Raw genomic sequence first — 24,048 nt, forward strand, 5'->3', positions numbered from 1 at the left:
AATGGATGCCAGAGCAAGTGGCCTGGACACTCATAGTTGTAATTTGGACTTTGACTTGGCATGCTACTTCCCTATAGAGCCCTTCGACAATCTCTCTATCCCTTTGTCTCCATAGTTGGTTGGTCAGTGTGCAAACTATCATGTCACTGTAATTTACTGTCTATAGAATGACATGTAAAAGGAAGAAAAAAAAAGAAAAAGAAGAGCAACAACAGAGGAAGAATGGTGATCTGGATCGTTAACATAAACACTCACAAGGCAAAGATAATGAACATGAATAGATCCATTTGAGGAATGGCACATCTGTCCACATTCTTCCTCCACAGTCTGGTCTTTCTTACAAAAGGCACAAACGGGTCCCAAACTTGTATCTTTCATCGTGGTTCCAGTCCCACAGACACGATGCTGAAAACAAATCACCTGCTGGGGTAAAACGTTCAGGAATTATGTGAGAAAAAGGTCGATTATTTGTACTTTTAAAATCGATTCAATCACTTCGTTTTAATTGGTGTTCATATTTATGGTCTTGGAAGAGTAGAACGACAGAGGATAGAGGGTTATAATACTGACGTGGCAAAGGTGAGGAACAAGTACACACAAAAGCAGCAGTTGATTGAACAAATTTGAAATGATAGAGGAAGCTGATGATATAGGAAGGGAAAAAAACTATTTAACCCTATCAATAAAATGGAGTTAATTTTTTTCTTACAAACAGATCTCTGGCACCAACTTCTTCTTCTCCTCCCCCACCTCTAACAATCATGCTGCACCAGCTTCTCCGCATTGAAGTGTTTCTGGGACCAAGCTCTTCCATGTGCCTCAACTATGCATAAAACATTTTTTTACCCCCCCCCCCAACCTCCCCATACACCTGACCACCCACCCTCCACCCTCTTTTTCTTACTTATTTATACCTCCATTTGAACAGAGATTCCTTTGCTTTGTATCCCTACCCATGAATAACACTTCCTTGTGCTATAGAACTATATATTTAAAACGATGTATTTTAGACATCTCATCCATTAAAAAAACAAGTTTAAGCAAAATTACTTCTTTATAAATAACCTAAAACCCCAAGGAAAAAACCAAACCAAAGGGTGGAGAAAATCACAACCTTGGTAATTAAATGGTACACATAATGAATGTGGACAGTATCAAAAAAGTATCGGCGAAGGAAAAACCAAGACAACCATAAAGAAAGCACACAGACTGAGAGATATAAAAAGATTTAATGGGTCAAGAAAACAATGGGAAAATAATTTACTAAAATTTTAAAATGGTATGTGGTTCAGGAGGAGCCATGAGCAGAATGCTGAGGGAGGTGTATCATTTTGTCTCAACTCAACAAAGATGTTTAGCCCAAGAACCAAACCCCAACATATTATTTATCAACATTCTCGATGGTGATGAAAGTTATAAAGAAAATAAGGTATTTATTAGTACAACAAATATTTATTAAATAAACTACAAGCACAACAAATATTTATTGCTCACCTTTTTTAATTCATTTTGAAATCTGAACAAAATTTTATTTTAAACACAAAAATATAAAATATAAGTAGGTCCTAGAAAAATAATCTCTTGCTGATTTATCGATAGTTTTCTGCTTAAAATAAAATATTCTGAGCGATCAGAAAGAGATTTCACCAAAATTATATTTTAAAGACAAAAGTATTTATAAATTAATGAGATTTCACTCAGAAAATATAATTTTAAAGACAAAAGTGTGTGTGTGTGTGTGTATGTAGATATATATATATATATATATATATATATATATATATATATATATATATATATATATATATATATATATACATACACAGGCAATCCTCGGGTTACGACGGTCTCGACGTACGACGTTTCATGGTTACGACGCATCTCCCATAAATTATTAAGAAAAAAACCAAGTGCAAAAACGTCCAAAAATTAGCCACAAAAAGTGATCGATCTTGCTTTGAGTCTAATCTGAACAGTAGAAACACCCCGACCATCCACTCTCTGTGTGTTAAGCCAGTCTTCATGTTCGTCTTCCAGTTCGGGCCATCGGCATTTCCTACCTCTGAAAGCCTTTGTTGACTTTTTGCAGCGAGAAAGTTCGCCCCTCTGTGAGTTTTGAATTCCTCGTGTGGACCTCTTGTTTCTTCATACCGTACTCTTACCAAATCAATATCTCTCTAAATATATTCTGAGGTCGCAAACTCATCACTGAAGAAAGCAGGGAAACACACAAACAGCCGCGGTGATCAGGGAAGACAATTGGAGTGTGGATTGAACTTTTTCTAGCTCAGCTGTGGTTTACCTCACTCGTTCTACGTTTTTCAAGTTTCGGTTAACAATGCAAGGTAATAAACGTAAAAATAAATACCATATAGATAAATAACGACGTCGATCCAAGTAAGAAGAATAACCTCTCTGCGATGAGTCAGGAAAATTAATTGACTTTCTGCAGGAAGAGGACGTTTACAGTGAGTTTTGAATTCACGAAGAGTCAAAACCAGTTTTGAAACCTAATGTGAATCTAAACATAGACTGGAGACTGATGACAACAACTTGATTTGGCCTGAACGCGTCATTGGTAAAACCCGCAACATCAGAAAAATCCATAAACTACCCGCATCGTTATTTTAGCCGCAGAGGTCGAAGTTGATGGAAAAAGTTGCAGCTAATAGTCTGAATTTTACGGTAGTGCTTTGGCTGGAAGACCACCATCAATGGCGTATCCCAATGAGCCTTATGTTGATTCAGGAGAAGGCTAAAAGATTGTTCGAGGAATGAGAGGCAGAACACACTAAAAGGTGTGTTCCGACTTACGTGGAAAATCGCGTTACGACACGTCGTAGGAACAGAACTCCGTCGTAAGTCGAGGACCCCCTGTATACATATATATATATATATATATATATATATATATATATATATATATATATATATATATATATATATATATATATATATATATATATACCCTAAAAAACTTTTTTTGTCATATAAATATGGTGAATATAACTCACTGCGATGTTTGCAATTACAACAAACACAATCATGCAAACATACACTCAATATATTTCAACTAATCCAAACAGTAAAGCAAGAAAAAACAAAACATTGTGATATATGCTCTCAGGACTTGTTAAAATGTAGTTATAAGAGACATCTTCAATCATGCAAACACCCACAAAAAAAAAAAAAACTGAGAAGATACAGCCGGGTTTGTTATTGAAAAAAACTGATGGGGCATTTATGGACTATATATAAAGAAGAATTTTTAGGTTTAAGGAGCCAGAACCAAAATCAGTAGCTGAAGCAATTGCGAAAGTTAGTTCGGCTGTTGAAACTTTAATTAACAAGAGCCTGAGGGAATTTAATACGATTAAATTATATATGGGAGTAAAATTATATTTGATAAAAGAAGACAATGAAAGAAACGAATTTAAAGAAGAAACACCTTATATGAGAACAAACCCTCATTTAATTTCTTCATTTCAAGGTTTCCAAGATTGTAATGTTTATCATAAACTTCAGAGGTATGAAATAGAAGTTGTTGATAATACAGAAGGAAGTGGGTTTAACATTGGCAAAATCATTTTCTGAGATATGCACATCTTGAAATTGAATCCGCTTCAAGCTTCTTCCTATATTGACTTGCCAAGGGTAATAAAACTTCAAAAAGCAGTTGTTAATGTTCAAAACAATGACAACAAATGCTTCCTTTGGGCTGTTCTTGCTCACTTACACCCCCCACAATAGAAACCGGAATGAATTTGGCATTATAAAAAATATGAAAATACTTTAAATGTTAAAGGATTAGAATTTCCAATGAAGATGAAGGATATCTCTAACTTTGAGAAAATGAACAATCTCTCTGTTAATGTACATGGACTAACAGATATAAACAAAGTTCAAATGTCAAACATTTCAAATAACTATAAAATGATGAAATGCACATTGACCTTCTGTACTAGCGTTTCGAGGAAAATTCACATTATGCTTCCATCAAAAATTTATCAAGATTGACCACTTCTCAAGCATACAATCAAACTAATAAGATAAGACATGTCCCTGTAAGCGATGTCAACTTCTTTCACACAAAAGAAAGATTTGAACAACATTCAATATATTGCTCAAACCATAAATCAACTGGAATCAATGTGCCAAAAGTGGGTTCAGTGGTAGATTTGAATGATATAAATAAATCCATAAAGCATCCATTTGTGATATATGCCGACTTTGAAAGCATTCTCAAAAAGATAGACACTACCCCAAATCCAAATCAATCGTACCAAGCCATATCAAAAGCATACTCCTTGTTGGTTCTGTTAATATATCAGATCATCTGTTGGAGACCAATACAATCAATTAGAAATGTACAGAAGAGAAGATACCCGTCAAGGGTTTGTAAAACGATGACAAAACGATTGTACTCAACAAACAGAAGTATTGCAAAAAAAACTTAGGAAGCAATGAAACACAAGATGAGGAAGAAGACTTTAAGAACTTCAACATTTGTTATCCTTGTCAAGATGTAATCAGGAAAGCACCAAAAGTTAGAGACCATTGTCATCTTACTGGTAAATATAGAGGACCTGCTCATCAAAGTTGTAATCTCAATTTTAAACTCCCGACTTTCATTCCGATCTTTCTTCACAACAACACCAACTATGACACACACTTATCCATAAGCGAACTTTCAAAGACACCTGGGAACATATCTGTCATTCCTACCACAGACCAGAGTACATCTCATTCACAAAATCAATCCCAACAACTCACAAAAGTAATGTTAGATTTTTAGATTCAAGTAAATTTACGGCAAATAATTTATAAACATTAGCATCCGTCTTAAAGCATATTCAAATCTCCAAAATCATTTCAGAAACTAGAGGGGGAGCACTCGGTGGAGTGCAAAACCTCCGACGCCAATACTGCTGGGTCACTTAAGTGAAACTGATACTTGTGAAGTCAGTCTGATTCATCTGTTTTATCTATTTTAATGTCCAAATACTTAAAACATTCACTCACCTCAATATTTCAGCAATAATTCCAGAATTCCATAATTGTCGTGTGATGGCGGACAAGAAAAAAATCTCCCTTTAACTGTTGAGGGAGATTGAGGCAAACCTGTATTTTTCCAGCAAAGAAGGTCATGACAGAAATGTATCATTTGGGGTAAGAGATTTCAAATTCAATGATTCAGGAAAAATTGTATTGTGTATAATATTGATTGTCGCGTAATGGCGGACAAATTTGAAATTTTGAAACGCGTGGTCAGTGAGCAGTATTTAATCAAAATATGTCTATAATGTTTGTAAAATTAGATATATGATTATTGTTGGTAAAATGAGCCTCATCTCAGCCACTTTCAGCACACTTCACAGAATAGCACAGGCACTTTTATTTTTTCATCCCTGAATAGGCATTCAAAGTGAAACTAGGATAAATTTCACTCTATCACATGCCACTCAGCCAATTTTTGATCGATTTCCAAACTGTAACATGTTCTGGAAAGGAAAGTTCACTTTTTCTGTTGAAATAAACTTTTCAAAACCAAGTTCCAATGATGAATATCAGATAAATTAAACAACATCTGAAAATCTAAAAATGAAACTGGAAATATGACTGCTTTTTCAGCTGATAGCATTTTACGTACATGAATCTTAGGATCCTGACATCTGACGGTCAATAAGTACACATATTTTATATATTTTTTCAATGCTCTAACTGACTGTGAGGTTTTCAAGAAGGCTACTTTACTCATATTTGTGTTTATTTACAGTTATTTAAATACAAGCATTGCAACAGGGTGGCTCCCACTTAGCTGCGACAGGCCTATGCTGTTGATGATAGAGAAAGCTAAAAGAGGAGGAATATCACAAGTCGATTCAAAAAGATATGTGAAAGCAAACAATAAATATCCCTCTGATTATGATGCTTCGAAAGATAGTTCTCATTTTATGTATTATGATGCTAACAATCTTTATGGATGGGCGATGTATCAAGCTCTACCATATGAAGGCTTCAAATGGGTAAAGGAAAAGAATTATGAACGAATCTTTTAAAAAATGTCATCATCTCTACCCAGAAAAGAATTGGATGAAGCAAAAGTTGGATATTACTTTGAATTGAATTTAAAATATCGTGAAGAACTCCACAATGCTCAAAAAGACTTAGCAAATGCTCCCGATAAAGAAAAACCAAAAAAACAATGGCTCAACAATTATCAACAATCATTTCTTACAATCTCTTCTCGAGCATGTACACCAACAGAAAGACGTTTAACGAAATCATATGATAAAGCCAATTATGTATTATACCAAAGAAACCTGAGGAAATATCTATCAGGTGGATTGATAATAAAGATAATTTACAGAGTTCTAAAGTTTAACCAAAGTTAAATGGTTAAAAAAAAATACTTCAATACTCAGATGTGAACAGCTGCTTAGACTGACTGAGAAAGACTTCTATAAATTAATGAAAAATGCTGTATTTAGCAAGACGATTGAAAATGTAAGAAACGGATAAAACATAAGACTTACTACATCTTGGAAACAAGCATTTAAATTAATTAATAGATCCAACTTTAAATGAGTATAGACATTCTCTGAGACCTTTTGTGCTATTCATATGGGGAAGGAAAGCATTGTGATGGATAAACCTGTTCATGTAGGAACATCAGTTCTTGACATGTCGAAGTTGTTGCTGTGTGACGATTTCTACAATGGCTTAAAAAAGAAGAACTATGATGAAAGAGTTACTCTACTTTACATTGATACAGACAGTTTTATATTGGATATCAAGACAGAAGATGTTTATGAGGATATGATGAAAGACATAAACATTGATGACACAAGCAATTACGAAAAAGATAATTGACTATTTTCTACAAAAAACAAAAAAGTTGTTGAAAATTTAAAGATGAGTTGGAAGGGCAGATGAGTGAACTTGTAGGATTAAGAGCAAAGTCTTGTGCTTACAAGTATAGTGATTCTAAAAGTGATAAAAAGTTGTAAGGGATAAAGCAGAATGTAATCAAATACACTATAAATTTCAAGCATTATTATGATTGTTTAGTTTAGAAGAAAGAAGAGTAAAGGAAGATGAATAGTATGAGAAGTTATAAGTATCAGATCTATTTAGAACAAATAAATAAGAAAGCATTGGGAGCATTTCATGATCAGATATATATATATATATATATATATATATATATATATATATATATATATATATATATATATATATATATATATATATATATATATATATATATTGTTGCGGGCCAGGTATCGGCGACGAGCATGACCGCTAGGTGGAGCAGTAGGGTCGACTCTACCGAACACCCGGAATCTAGATAGTCACCTTCGGACAACTCCGAGGGTACGGGTCCCTTACAGGACCGTAAATTGTCAATAAATCAACCATGTGGTACAGGGTTATTTGCCAAACTTCAAAATACCGAGAGGCCCACGTGGCGAACTACCGAGTATTCACACCCTCAACGGAACTCAAACGGGACGAGTCATTTCCGTGCTCGACCCGTGCGTAACCCAAGCGGATGGTTACCGAGGTCCCGTCGGTCCAAATGCACACAATTATGGCAACAACCGCCTTCTTAAATTCCCCAACACGCACCGTGTTAAACCAATGAAGAAAACACAGAAACGAGCTGATACAGTTAACAGGGGATTTATTTACAATAGGGAAAGGGGGGACACAGAGCAGAATTAACCCCGAATATAGTCATGCAATGTACAAAGAGCAAGCAAGCACTTAACAATTTATACTTAAAGACGGGCCCACAGACAGACACACACACATAAATGGACCCCAATAGTCTTTATTGAAGGCCTCCAGCACAAGGACAGGTGAGCTGGAGACCAGAGCCTGCGCTTGGACCTGTCCAGCTCGTGTGGTCTTCAACGATCTGGCTCGGCGAGACTCGAACCCGCAGCAACGATGCCACTCTAAGCACCAGGGACGGAGGAAAAGCGTCGGATTCCAGGTGGACGAGACGAGAGACGACCCGAGCACTGCCAAGCCGACCAGACCAGACGGGTCGATCTCCGGCACCTCAAACCCGATCGCTGCCAAGCCGACCAGACCAGACGAGTTGATCTCCGGCACCTCGAACCCAATCGCCCAACCCTAACGCTGTTTCCAAAGCCCTGGCGTTCCTTATATTGCATTTCTCCTGCGGGCTGGGCTGTCGTGGGAAGGATCGCCATCTGAGACGTCTCGCCTCTCTTTGGTCGAGAGGCTGTGGGAAAGTTCGCCGTCTGAGATGTCTCGCCTCCCATTGGTCGAGAGGCCGTGGGAAAGTTCGCCATCTGAGACGTCTCGCCTCCCATTGGTCGAGAGGCCGTGGGAAAGTTCGCCGTCTGAGACGTCTCGCCTCCCATTGGTCCGGGGTTCGTGGGAAACTCGGTGTCTGAGACGTCTCGCCTCTCATTGGTCGTGGGGAACATTCCATCTCTCTGGGGCGGAGTCGGAGCTCTGGTGGCCGAGGAAACTCCGCCCATATACGTGCTGACACGCACGTGTTTAATGTTGCCGATGGATGATGGTGGGACGAGAAACGAAGGAGGATGTTGTTGTTGTAGTAATTGATGTAACAAAAGGTCTAACTATAAAATAATTCACAGTGCACGTACAATTATTCACCCATTAAACAAAGGGGAAGGAACCCTGCCTGGAAACACAGACTTATCGATATAACTGTTCTATAGGGACCCTGGCTGTTGTATGCGATGGGTTCCAGATTCGTAACAATATATGTATTTATGTATGTATGTATGTATGTATGTATGTATGTATGTATGTATATATATATATATATACATATATATATATATATATATATATATATATATATATATATATATATATATACATATATATTGGAGAATGGAAATAATACTTTACCATGTGGATACAAGTGTGAATACAGATTTTTTAATACAAGTTTTTTTTCCATAAAACAGTAAATGAGCCATTACACATCTGAAGATTTTAATGAATTTGCTGGTGAGGAACTTGGTCCAGAAGACAGCGATGACACTGACAGCTTATGTTCAAATGTTAGTTCTGAAAGTAGTTTTATAGATTATGAAGATGCTGATAATAGTGAATATCCTGATGATATAAATAATGATGATGAAGATGGTGAAGCATATAAATAAGCTGATTTGAAAATATGATTTATTGGAGGATTAAATTATTCTAAAAAAAAAAAACATACTATATAAATTAACAACAAGCTAAATCCAAGTGATATAAAAGATCCTGAAACTTTATGTTTTGAGGAACTCGAAGGAGACTGCTGAGTCAAATCAATTTGTGAGTTTTCCATCGTGCTCATGGATAGGATTAAACACAGAGCTCAAAGGTTATAATCAGTGTACAGTATATTCTGTGATTATAGTCTCATTACTCACCTCAAAAAATATATAAAGCATCATAAATATTTGAAAATTACACCCAAAATGAATTGCTTTACAAGATTGATAAGAGAAATTAATACAAAGTATGAGGGTGATAATACACCTTTCCTATCAATGGAAGATATTGATAAAATTAGATTGATGTTCCACACATTAATGATATATATTATTCCCAACTGTCATTTTAGATAAACCATCAACACAAGATATTATATAAATAAAATAATGGTTATTCATAAATCAAACCCGAACTTTGGATGAACTACAGAGTTTCAAATAATACTTGTAAAAAATTCGACGATTTCTTTTCCAAATATATAAATGAATGGTCTGAGAAAGTAAGATAAAATTTAACAACCACAAAAATTTGCCAAATTCATTAAGATGTCTAATAGTTGGTTCAAGTGGATGTGGAAAAACTTCTTTCCTCTTAAAGATGCTCCTTACTTCAAACTTTTTGGATTATGAGAATTTAATAATTTTCACAAAGTCAAGTTTTCAACCTGAGTATCAATTGCTCTCACAAGGTTTTAATGCGGGTCTTCAAAAAGAAGACATTAATCGGTTTATTTAAACTTTAAAACAAACAAAATGATTATAACATTGAAGATATAATACAACTATTTTGGAATACACAAAAATGTAAAAAGAAAACCACTCCTTCAGTATCTTGTAACCTTTGTGATAATACGGATGACAAACCATCACCCCAAGATTTGGATAAATCCAAAAAGAACCTCAATATATTTGATGATTGTATAAATGAGAAACCAAACGGTTATGGATAGCTAATACAACAGAGGGAGACATTCTTCTTGTAATTGCAATCTTAGCCAATCATACTTTCAACTCCCTCGTCGCTCGATAAGAAATAATGCAGAATTCTTCACGCTAAATTCAATAGATACAAATAATTTTGGAGAGACAATTGTTCAACATTATGTCGTAAAAGGGAGTTTGAGGATTATATGAAACAGACAACTAAAAAATTAATATATTGTGGTCAAACAAGATGAGACACTAAAGGATATTTTTCAATAAAAAAAATACAGAAAATGGAAGCAAATGAAAGAGCTAGAGGGTTTAAGGAACATCAGAAGTTAGTTTCAAAAGTTGTCAAACAACAGGAAGGCATAAAGAAGAAACAGAGACAAAAACGAATAGGTGAAGAAGCGTATGAACGAAAAAAAAAAAATTTAAACCACTTTTAAAGACTCCTCAACAAAAGATAGAAGCCCCTGTTTCTACAATGATAGAATATACTCCTACAAACTTCAAGTGCTAAAAGATTTTCGTCAAGTGACAGAGCAAGAACTAGAATATATATGAGAATAAGAATATGATGATGAAGGATTATTCCAAGAGCTGGAAAAGGTAAATCGGCCTTATTTTTATGTTGTGAAAGCTACTCAGTACAATGAATATTCAACAGATTCAAAAACAATAGCTGGTTTCATACCAACAGATGAATCAGCACAGTTCTATTTAGTTAATGCAAAGGTATTGATATTTAATGATGAATTGATGGTCTTGAGTTCTGCTCAACTAAGCATTAAACCAACTCCCAGATTAAATGTTTCTTCTAACAAAAGATGGTCTCCAAGGTTCAAGTTATTTTGATGAACCGTTGAACACAGAAAATGAGGATGATAGAGTGTATATTGATTTACAAGATTTCCTGGTTGGTTATGTTTGTTGATTTCCAATCAGATGGCAGATGACCTTGAGTAAAAGAGAGGGTGCAGAGAACAGAGAGAGGGTGAAGCAAGAGCAGCAGAGCAGGTTTGTAGAACACGAAGACTGATGCCGTCTGGACTGATTGCAGAATCTGAGTCGAGGTTTGACAGCAAGCTCTCCACCTTGCCAGGAGAAAAGGACACAGAGTCCAGGAACAGCTGGGTGCGACTGGGTAAGTTGGGTACAGAAAACAATGGGTTTTGGACACAAGATTTAAAAGCAAACATTTAGGGTTGAAGGAACTCTACACCTTCTCACATGCAAAAGACACAGACTACATGAGCAGTTGGGTATGACAGGGAAGGGTGGGCACCGAGAGTGAGCAGTTGGGGTTACAATATTTGGAAGCAAACACAGAATTGAGGCATTCAATCTTCTCACGAGCAGAGTTGGCTGTGGTGCCATTTGAAGAGAGGAAACGATGGAAGGGGTGCATACACCAGAGACAGGCTTAACAAGGCACCACCAGGTTTTAGAGAAGGGGGACAAGTTTGAAAGTTCACTCTTGAGGTTGGACAGATGTTGTTTCTGGTTCTCCTGAGAGTGAACACACACTTGTTGACATTTTCGAATGCATTGAGATTGCCTTCAGTCAGGCTTGCCTTCCAGGAAGAAAAGGAAAGTTGTTTCATAGCAACTGCCTCACCACAGAATTCAGTGTACCTTGGGCAGGAAGAAAGGTAGGATAATTGAAGATGAGATGGGATAAATCTGTGCATCAGAGAGAACAGGTATATGTGGATAAATTCCCAGGCTGAGTTAACATCATGGGCAGTGGATATGGGAGACCAGTCCTGAAGAGAGCGGACTGCTTGCAGTCCCTGCCAATCTGTTTCGGTGAAATGCCAGACTCAGCGGCATGAAGGCAACTCCCTGAGAATAGCCAGAGATGTTGACTTTCACAAGGACATGATCAGATGAACCAATTGGAGCAGAGGAAGAGCAGGAGACATTTGCGAGCAAGTTTGTCATCACCAAGTCCAGAAGGGAGGATTTGCCATTGGGAAAAATCCAGGTTGGAAAGTTCACAGATTGAGTCAGTCCCACATGGAGTCAAAGAAGTCCTTTGCTGAAGTGCTATGACTGGTGAGAGAGGTACCAGCAGCGAGCCAAGTTGCATGGTGACAAATTAAATTGCCAAATAAGAGGAAGACAGAGTTGGGATGAGTGGTTAAACGTCTGTCCCTGTTGTCTGAGAGAGATGTAGATGGAGTTGTCACTGTTCGGGGGGGTCATACAACACACAGATGATCAATAGGTGGGAGCGTAGGAGAAGTAAACAGGCATTTTTTGAGGATAAAATGGACATAAATTTTTCAGTAACATTTCTATTATTCTACGACAACAGGGACCCTTTAGAATAAAGCGTGCTGTACACAGATGGATGGACAAACACACAACACATTGCTCCTTTTAGTAACAGATGATCCAATGTGTATCTCCTGTGTAGGTGGTAGAGGGAGGAAAACATCTTGAGACAAGCGAACACAACATAGTGTGCAACGATATTGCTAAGATGTGGAATTTAGCATCGTAGAGTGAGGCTGTTTGGTTTCAGGAAGGTAAACGTTGAGGGAGTTAGGCATTTCTGATTGGATAAAGTTAATGAGTAGGCAGTCTGCATCAGAGAAATGGGCAATAAAGGAGCAAATGTGTAGGGTGTAGAGTACATTATATTCCAGTGAGGTTTAAAGATAGAGGCAGAAAGAGACTACGATAGATGAGGAGGGAGGTATGCAGTGTTATGAAGAATCTACGAGCAGTAGGCATTAATCAAGTACATAATAACTGAAATAGAGTACATCAGCTCAGAGTAAAATGGGGCTAGTTAAGAAAACTACTTGGCAAGCTAAAATATATGATGAAAAGGACAGCCATGAATATTAAACACAACAGCAAGGCATTCTTTAAATATATATATATATATATATATATATATATGTGGGAAAATCACATGCCCAGACTGGGAATTGAACCCAGATCCTCTGGTGAACCATACCAGTGCTCTGCCATCTGAGATATCTGGGCAGACCACTAGCTGTACACACAATTCACCCACATATAGATGCCACTCTCTTTCCCCCACTGCTTCCAAGGCACTCATTGCCAACCATAGGAACAGCACGGGCCTGTCCACAAGAGGGTCTTCCCCCATGGGGGGACAATTTCATGCCCGCTAATATTCACCACAGGGGGTGTATTAATACAATGATAAATGAACAGACAAATAAATATTATATGCATATGTCAGAAAATTATGTGCCCAGACCGGGAAGCTAACCCAGGTCTTCTGGTGAACCATACCAATGCTCTGTCGTCTGAACTATCTGGGTAACCCCTACAATCCTCCCACATATAGATGCCACTCTCTTTCTCCCGCTGCTTCCGGGGCACTCACTGCCAACCACAGGAGCAGCGAGGGCCTGTCCACAAGAGGAGATAACAAAAAGTTTAAGACAAGTGTGGGCCACTTAAGGGAATCATAATAATAATTAGAAAGCATCTCAAAATGCTCAAACTAAACTTGACGAAAACGACAGTTTAAAAAAAATGTACATTTTATTAATTTGTGCTCTCCACAATCTCATATGAAAGGGTTTGTTGAAGATTTGATGACAAAAGCTTAATTGATAAAAATGTTACAGCCTGGACATACACACTGAATCTCAAAGGTAAACAAGGATTTTGACTAAAACATTTATGGCTGGTCTAGAACTTAACCAATGATGTTATCCTTACAATCCTATATTTCCCATTGGGAGTAGAATGAAATGTGCCAAGTTTCAAATTTTTCCGAGCAACAGTTTCAGAGATATAATATTTCAATTATTTGCGTTTAATCCAAAAATGGCTGTAATATTTTCCATGTGGGTCGCTCCTTCCCTGAAAATTTGTTAATCTGACAAGTGGTTGCTGAGAGAGAAAAAAAAATGTTAAAAAATAAGAGCAAAAAAAGAAAAAAAGAAAAATAACAAAAAAAAGGTCGAATAATAATCTATATTAATAAAAGGCAAAGCGTGTGTGTGTGTGTGTGTGTGTGTGTGTGTGTGTGTGTGTGTGTGTGTGAGTGTGTGTGTGTGTGTGTGTGTGAGATAGTGTGTGACAGTGTGTGTGCCTCCTCCATAACTCCAAAACCATAAAAAGCAGCCTGGAACTTTGCATGCATACTCAGAAAACTCCAAGGAAATTGGGTGTTTGAGTTAATTGAAACACCCCTTTTGAAGATAATTAATGCCCGTATTTAATTATATCCTTCATCAAGCGATCCTCGGCCACCTCACTCTCTGGGGTCTCAAGGCGTTTCCTGGATAACCTCGCTGGGGTCTGAAGCCACCATGTTTTTTGGCCTGCTCAATCTTGCCGTGACTTGGAACAGGCCGCAACGATTTCTTAACGATAGTTGGGTATTTTTTTTCACTCCCCTCACTCATATTATCGAATGCCTGTTCATTCATCATAGCTACGAATCGCTGGGTACATTGCAATGCTTATAAACGCCCGGAGATGTCAGGGTGCATAGTTTTATTTCATTTCCGCACATGTGATCGCCACGAATATCTCTTAAACTAAGCAGAATTACAAAAATTTAAGCTCCAGAAACGAACTTACAAGATTTTCCGACTCATAGAAAAGTGTCAATTTGTCCAATTCGGACATATTTGACATTTTGGCTGTCTCCCGGAGGTGTATGTTTAATATCATGGTTTGGCGATTGTCAATTGTGTGCCAAGGCAGCCGTTTCTTATCAACCGTTTCAATGGAGTGCTTGCTTGAGTGCCACTCGGCGAGTGCTCTCCAAGCTGCTTTGTTATTTTTTGGGAAAAAGTAACCATGCTTTCAATCTCACAATATATGTTTCTGCCTTTGTTTGATCCTGCAGTGCTGTGCGGTGGGTGCTTCGGGAGGTGTTACATCCACTGAAAATGTGCAATTACATTTTCACAGGAGGTCGCTTTGTTAACCTTTTTGTGATCTCCTTTTGTGATCCACCTCTCACTTCAACATCAATACATATGAAAACAAGAGCGCAAGTGAGCACAATATACGCCCGAACAAGAATGTATATACAGAATTGTGCTACGACATGGAAAACAGCATCCTGGTTGCCATGGCAACCACTTTAGATGACGAACATATGTCACGACACACCGTCTCGACAGTCTGTACCGATGTACCAAATATGAAACGTGAAAGTTGAAAAATTTGGGAGTTAGAGTGTGGACAGGAACGGACGGACAGACAGACACAGACAGACAGTCGGACGGACGGATGACCGGTATCACATAATACGCCCCGATATATATATATATCGGGCGTATAATTAAAAAACAAGAAGGTCTATCCGACCAGGTGTTCGCCATGTTTTTTCTAGCTGTGAAGGCATGGAGTATAGATCGACATTTTGCGTTCTGTGGCTTGATACATCTTTGAATTGAATTATCCTAATTAGGCCTTAGTTATTTTATAACTTGGTTTACAGATCCGCCGACGGTATATTTGATGAAATGAAATATAAATATAAAACACATTTTTAGCCTTTTATATTTATAAATTTTCCGCCGAAGCCGCAAAAGTTTCAAAACCCGAAATGTAAACGTCGGCATTTATTTTCAAAATATAATTTCGCGCGCACACCAAAATGCCGAGTCCCCTTTAAACCAAACTGCGCAGTAGTCTTCGGTCATGGTGTCTGAGCAGTGGCCAGCATGGTTCAGATTGACGGTGGTTTCGGGGGCGAAAGTGATTGTCAAGAAGTATGTCAGCGGTATAAATTCGAGTGACTGTATTGGTGATTTAATCACGCAACATCTTGACGACGAATATTCTGGCCGAACTATTGCATCAATTCAGTGCAGCAGTAGGGATGATTCGCAGGTTACTCTCAATCGTGCTGATTTTGTTTCCATCGAAAGTTGTACACCGCTGTTCGTATTGAAAGATTTTGGTGCCAGGTACGTCAAAGTTTCCCTGCGAGATGCTGATATTCAGCCTTCAACGGACCAGAAATCAGCCTTTGATGTGCTCATGGGGATGGGGAGACGGTACGATCAGATTCCCACTGAAAAGTAAGAGCTGGTTATGGCTCTGATTGACCATTTTGAGCGTGTTGACTCCTAGTAGACACCTTTTTTTAATCATATCCAGCACTATGCACTGGTGTGCACGCACACATCTACGACTTGGACAGTAATTTTCTCAGCATTGTTTCCATTTGTTTGATGATCCAACAGGTTTCTATAAGAAAAACATGCCAGACTATACTGTAAAAACAAGTTTTAATCCTTCTTTATTGTTTTTCACATCAGATGATACAGTGAACATGGGCATCCTGCATTTGAATGATCTTCCATTTTCAATGTTTTCTTAAATCCTCCTGGTCCAGGGTTTATATTTATCCCCCCCCCCAACCCCGCCAACTACCCTTGTCTTTTCCATGGAACATCCGAAAAAAAATCATTAAAATATATAATCTCTAAAAATTGAAATTATATTTATATCTATATTTTGACCTACCGACCCTACATTTTAGCTGAAGAACTGTGTAAACCAGTTATAAAATAACTAAGGCCGAACCTACTTTAAATCCTCTTTCAAAGAATGCTGTTTCAAGGTAAATCTTTGTGTTTGTCGTTTTTATTTACTTGATTCATGTGTGCATTTGCACATGTTTGTAAGTCTATAAACTGCATTACCACAATGGCATTTGGTAACGGTGTGTGTGTTTTTGGTTATTATCTCCATATTGGGGTTTCAAAAGTGAAATGGAGCCCTCCCAGGTCTCAAAGTATCCACCTCCATAGGAGTGCGTTTTTGTTGTTGGTTGTTATCCCCATATGTGGGTTCCAGAAAGTAGAACAGAGCCCTCCCAGGTCTCAAAGTATCCACCTCTGTATGAGAGTGTGCGCGCATGTATGTGTGTGTACATGCAAGTTTCTGTTGCCTGCTAACTCCACATGTGAGTGGGTTTCAGGAGGTGAAACATAGACTTACCACGCCTCAAAGTATCCGTGTGTGTGTGTGTGTGTGTGTGAGTGTGAGTGTGAGTGTGAGTGTGGTGTTGTTGATTGGTATCTTCATATGCGAGTCTCAGAATGTGGAATGGAGTCCTCCCAGGATGGGCTCAAAGTATCCACCTTTATTTCAGTAAGGGGTCACGATTCATGGACCAAGCTGTGAAGTTTTCTGTTCTCATAGTTTTGTACCGATGGCTCTCTTCAGGATCGTCGCTGAGCCCCGGACAGCTTCCAACTGTAGTTTGTTTGAAGTAATATTCCCAAGGATGGTTTTTAATGTCTCTGTGAAGTTCCTTGTCATCATTCCAGTAGCTCGAACTATCACAGGAACAACGTTGGCATTCTTCATCTTCCAGGATCTTTTAACTTCATGCTTGAGGTCTTGGTATTTGGTCATTTTCTTGATTTCTGCATTATTAGTCCAAAATCACTGGTATTAACACCTAACTTAACAATGCCTTCTTCTCTGTTTTTTTGTATCTAAGTATGACATCTGATCACAATGCTTTGTTTTCGATGTTCACACTCGATGGGATCATTAGGTCCTTCCATGTTTTCAATCCATGCCTTTGGTTAATATTCCCACAAATTTTCTGGAACTGGGATATCAAAGTTTTTGCAGATGTGCCAACGGATTACTTTACAAACTCAGTTGTGTGGTCGTGTGTGAAGCTGTTCTGACATGAATTGGGGTTCCAATGACATGAAGCAGCACTCTCCTCCCAAACCTCTGTCGGTCTCTGTCTCTGTCTCTGTCTTTGTCGCTCTCTCTCCCACCCCTCCCTCCCACAGTGAATGGCAACATTTCGTGAGGCATCGCTCTCCCCACCTCCACCCCCTTCCTTGCTCTCCTCCCCTTCCTAGCTTCCCCTTCTTCGTGCACTCCTTGCTTCCCCTCCCCTCCCCTCCCTTCTCTCTCTCTTTTTTGCCAGCCCCTCCCCTTCACATCCCCGTCAGTGAAGTGACGGGTTGTATTTGCTAGTAATAATAATAATAACAACAATAACAATGAGGGAAATTTTAACAAAATTGTGAATGTGTCTTCTGTTCTCCATATTCTCATAATGAAGCTTTGTTGAAAATTTGATGATAAAAGCTTAAATGGTAAAAAATAAAAAGTTACGGCCTGGACAGACACACAGACATACGCAACACAACACAACACAACCTTCCCTGCATGGGGGATGTGCTAATAACCATTGCTTTCATGCCGTGAGATACATAAGGCTGCTGAGGCAGTTTCATGTGGCTGAGCGGTGCAGAACAGTCCCCCTGGACAGGTTGCCACTCCGACGCAGGATACTCGAGTGGCTTATTACCCCAGTAAGCTGATACTCATTTTGCTGACCTTGGAAGGATGACAGGCTAAGTCAACCCACTTGGTGTTATTTCAATGGCGGAAACAGGGGCTCGAACTCATGACTCTAACATCTTAAGCCAGCCACTTTGACTGTTAAGCCAACACCAGGCTGGTCCTTCAGGGATAGAACAGAATTGGTGGGTGATGGTAGTGATACAGCAAGTTTATAAAGTACCTTTTTTGATTCCACCTTTAGGAGTCAGTCAAGGGAACTTCAAATAGCTGCGAGCATCAATTTCTGGGGTGAGCAATGGAGGAAGTAAGGAAACAGCTAAGAAAACTAAGGGATTATAAAGCTCCAGGGGCTGAATGGTGTGTTGAAGTGAGATAATAAATCGCAGGAATCCTCTTTCTCTCCCTCTCTCTCCTCGTTTTTTTGCTTATGACATCAACTTGTTACCCAACTGTCAGTATGTTGCTATTTTACCCTTTGTCTCCTCGCTCTTCAACAAGCTTGGATTTTGTATAAAAACAAATAAATACCACCAATATGTGTCGTGATGACTCCATGGCACGTCGGCGTATCCATGCCATCTTGGATGCACTTGGTGGGGCCACCCAACACCTCACCAGGTGACATTCTGTCAGTGCTTCTTTTTATTTTTTTTTTCCCTTCACTACCTGTACACTACACAATTACTACGTGAAGGTTGCCCATTTCTCAGAATCAGAATGCCCACACATTAGCTTTTAGCAATATAAAACACCGAACTCTTCTTGGCCCTTTGTGGTACTGGGAGTTACATGAATATTAACGAATGAATGATGAACCGGAACTGACGAGGCGGAACCAGAACTGACGAGGCGGAACCGGAACCAACGAGCCGAGTTGGAACGGAGTGACGTCACAGAGCTGTGGAGTAAGGGCAGCAGGAGACGCCATTGAAAACGGTTGAGCTGACTTTGCCACACAACACCCTTCAAGGTTTGCGTTACTGAATGGCGTTCACGCAGGCATGATGGGCTGAATGGCCTCCACCTGCGTTCGATTTCCTTGTAAATCCTTGAAATTGAACCTTAACCGACAATCTGGATCTCCACATCATAATGAGTCATACAGTTGCACGCACACACACACACACACACACACACACACACACACACACACACACACACACACACACACACACACACACACACACACACACACACACACACACACACACACACACACGCCGGAGGGCGACATGGGTGGTCGTTATATAATTGCATACTAGTCATACAGTTTTTGACGTATCGGGCTGAAATTTTTTGACAAAGAGGTTGATTATAATGCGCATAAAAGCGCGGAAGCAGATTTTTGAAAAAAATCCGAAATTTTTTTTTTTCAAACATTTCAAAGTCCCGTTGCTAGGCAACGGTGCTCAAAAGCATACAACCAGATCATGGTATGAACCTTCCTGTCAAGTTTCATCAAAATCGGTTGAGTCCTCTGGCCTCCAGAGCTGTCCATTACATACAAACAGACAGAGAGAAAACCTGAGAATAACGGTAGTCTAGCGACCACCCAATATATGTATATTTACGTACATTCCAGCACAAAAACGGATTACGTCGTGCGAGTCTATCTAGATTCGAGTAGATTGTGAAACGGAATTCCGACTCGAGGAGTATTTAATAAGAATTGTTTCAGAAGGCTGCCACACTCATTCTTGTTGTTGTACATAACAATATGAATAATAATAATGTAAGGATATATTTCAAACCGGCGATTATCAAATTTAAGCTTCAATAAACTTCGAAGCAAGATATCAACGCGCAACAAAAATTAAAGCAGTTCTTCGCTGTTCGCCTTACCTCAGGGTTCTTCCTTCAATATGTTCCACAAAGTCGCGCTCACGATCAATAATCTAATTACAGTACAGCTTCGAGTTAAAACATAATCCCAACTAAAACATACGTTAAAAGGATGGCCGGCCTCACGCAAACAGTATCAGACGCTCGGTAACACAGTGCAAGTAAAAATGGCACGGATGACGTCTCGTGGCCGCGGCAAGCAATTGGCGATTTCTCATTCGCATTTTCGTCAAACAGATGTCTGACGTCATTGCCATGTTTTTCGCTCAGGCGTCGGTCAGCAACCTGCGGTTACCAATGTGATCCAACCAAGATATTCTCGTTTCGTGTTTTTCATTAATTTTCTGAAATTTGTAGAATTTGTTTTTCACTTGACAGTTGTGGATTATATTATGATGACGAATATATGTCGTCAAGTCTGATTTAATCTGAGGCTGTCAAGTCTGAAAAAAAGTCTGATGTAATGCAGTGGGTGAAAATTTTGAAAGGGGGTGCAGACTTTCTTCAGGCACAGCAAAATATACATGTATATACATATATATATATATATATATATATATATATATATATATATATATATATATATATATATATATATATATATATGTATATATATATATATATATATATATATATATATATATATATATATATATATATATATATATATATATATATATATATATATATATATATATATATATATATATATATATATATATATATGGATATATTTTACATATGTGTATATATATATATATATATATATATATATATATATATATATATATATATATATACACACATATGTAAAATATATCCATACATATAAAAATGTATATGTATGGATATATTTTACATATGTGTGTATATATATATATATATATATATATATATATATATATATATATATATATATATATATATATATATATCTTCTTCTTCTTCTTTCGGCTGCTCCCTTTAGGGGTCGCCACAGCGAATCATCCGCATGATCCGCATAGTGATTTGGCACATGTTTTACGCTGGATGCCCTTCCTGACGCAACCCTGGTCGCCTCTTACGACACAGGGATATGGTACACCTATTTTAACCGGGGTATACACAGGCCCAGTACACTGGTGCTCATTTCGCCGACCTCGGAAGGATGACAGGCTGAGTCAACCCCCTGGTGTATTAATTCAGTGGTCCAACGGGGCTTGAACTCAGGACCTTTAGGATCCCAAGCTGCTGCCCTAACCACTGCGCCAACACCAGGCTCATATATATATATATATATATATATATATATATATATATATATATATATATATATATATATGTATATATATATATATATATATATATATATATATATATATATATATATATATATATATATATATATATATATATATATATATATATATATTGTTGTAGTTGACGAAATTCGCAAACCACCATTCAGGTCCCTCAGGTGAGATATCTCTGTAAGTATATATGTAGTTAGGCCCAAACCCGTTGTTTAGAGGGAATAAATGTCATTCATTCGGGCTGCGACCATTCTAGATAGCCGTTTTTCTTTTCCTATCTTTATTTTGGACCAGCCGCCATTACTACCATTACTACCACAACCAACCACGTCTCCACAGCCATCACACAACAACCACCAACCGCAACGCCGCTTCACAACCACAGCCACGACCCTTGCCGTTACATCTCGCTCTCGCAACCATCGCATCACCGCCTTCCCGCGCCGCTTGTGGACACCAATCCTGGACTCGTGCAGGGCGCGCGCCGAGCGGCGGGTGCAAAAACACCAGCCTTTCCGAAGAAATCGGATCAAAAACGATTCACGCCCACTTCTGTTCCGTCCTATCGGCGAGCATGGGGCGATTTGGCCCCGCCTCCAGGTGCGTCGGAGTGTGGTTGCTATATGCAGATTCGCGGATCAAAAAACATTCACGCCCACTTTTCCTCTGTCCAATGGGGAGCCAGCCAGAGGTAAAGGGTCGAAGGTGAAGGAGCGAAGCCACGGGGGCTATAAAGGGCCGCGTTCGCTCGCCAAAAAGGCAGTTGAGTTGGAAAGAGTCAGTCAAGGAGAGTTGAGTTGGAAAGAGTCAGTCAAGGAGAGTTGAGAAGAGAAGAGTCGGAGAAAGCAGTTGGACGGAGCTGTGGAGAGTGGGAGAGTTGGAGAGGTGGCGGCGGCGAAGGCAGTCGAGAGGGCGCTCGTGTCAGAGTCGGGGAGCTGCGGAGAGGGGGAGGCCGATAACGCGACCGAGGTCGCGGTGGAGAGCCAGGTCGCGGGACCCGAGCCAGCGAGATATCCTCATCCCCCCGAGCATCAACGACCCCCTTCTGTTTCCCCCCGTGCTGAGATAGTGTGAGAAGGGGGCCCCGTTCCCACCCCATTCCAGACACTGTCCGCGAGGCCCGCGGAGGTGGAGCGCCACCGCCATTTTGCGGCTCATCACCAGACGGGTAGGCTCGACGCCATCTCGGCCCCAGGCCCGTCTGCCCCCCTCATCGTTGAGGGTGGTCCCTTTTTCTTTTGCTTTGAGTATATGTGTTGTCGGCGCCGTCTGTGAAGTAAAACTGTATAAGTGTTGCCGTGTGCTCGGTAGTCGGTAGTAGATCTGCAGTGTGTTTTTCTCTTTTATATTTGCTTTTTGTGCATTATTGTGGTGTTTCTTCTTTTACATTTGCTTTTGGTGTATAATTGTATATGTGTGCTATCCGTGTGCCATCGCGAAATAAATGTGCTTTATGTTGAACTGTTTTTCCCGTTTCGCTTCGTCTTTTCTTTCATTGAATCTCCATCTTACTTCACGTAAAGGGTTGGTTAGGGGCTAAATACGCCCGAGAATTAATCGAAACCGTCGAGGCCGACGATAACACCGCTCGGTTATCCCGATAGTACGGAACGGGTCGCTTAAAGTGGCCCGTGTCCGAAGTCGACCTGCGGCGAGGTGCGATCGCCCGGTCTACCCTCCGTGTGGGTACTTAGGTAGGTCGAATTTGGCGAGCAACCCTATCCCACGTGGGGGGCCGATTAGCACGATCGTGGTGAGGCCGAAAGGCCCACCCGTGACTAGTTCCCGGCGTTAGTCCGAGAGGGTCACGACGGGATTGTCCGTCCGGTGGGCGACGTGCCGCGATTCGAGTTACGTGGCCGCTCGCACGCCGGCGGGCGCGAATCCGCAACAATATATAAATATATATATATATATATATATATATATATATATATATATACATATATATATATATACATATATATATATATATATAAATGTATATGTATGGATATATTTTACATATGTGTATATATATATATATATATTTTTTTATATATATATATATATATATATATATATATATATATATATATATATATATATATATATATATATATTGCAGTGTTTCTTGCAGACAAACAAACAACCACCAGTTCAGGTGTTCGTCGCTGCCACGTATTTATTGTGCTCTGATAGTCTACGTGCTTGGTGGTTAAAACCCTTGCCGAGTCATACCAAAGACTTTAAAAATGGTATTTGCTACTTCCTTGCTTAACATTATTCATTTAAAAGGATAGAAAACGGACAAACAATGATCGGAAGGCAATGGCAAAACCATGTACTAATATAGCCCTTGGTAATAAGGCTGCTTTGGCAGCACCAAGGCTCAGGAGAGTATGGAACATCAAATCAAATCAATATAC

General features: G+C 39.0%; 1 protein-coding gene and 1 long non-coding RNA gene across 2 annotated transcripts in view; both read right to left on the bottom strand.

Moving 5' to 3' along the window:
- Positions 1-24,048, bottom strand: part of LOC147026885 (uncharacterized) — a 207,558-nt gene that overhangs the window by 165,683 nt on the left and 17,827 nt on the right. The window contains exon 8 of the mRNA XM_085883592.1: positions 256-420. Coding sequence (XP_085739718.1) covers positions 256-420 — 165 coding nt within the window. The remainder of the gene's footprint in view (positions 1-255; positions 421-24,048) is intronic.
- Positions 2,973-20,592, bottom strand: LOC147026891 (uncharacterized). Its single transcript, XR_015058547.1, has 3 exons — positions 20,349-20,592; positions 5,023-5,121; positions 2,973-4,336 (listed from the first exon to the last, which is right to left on the bottom strand). It is a non-coding gene; the product is annotated as an uncharacterized LOC147026891 (long non-coding RNA).

The sequence above is a fragment of the Eptatretus burgeri genome, chromosome 5 (genome assembly GCF_056783735.1).
Source record: "Eptatretus burgeri isolate ZD-2024b chromosome 5, Ebu_testis_v1, whole genome shotgun sequence".
Taxonomy (NCBI): domain Eukaryota; kingdom Metazoa; phylum Chordata; class Myxini; order Myxiniformes; family Myxinidae; genus Eptatretus; species Eptatretus burgeri.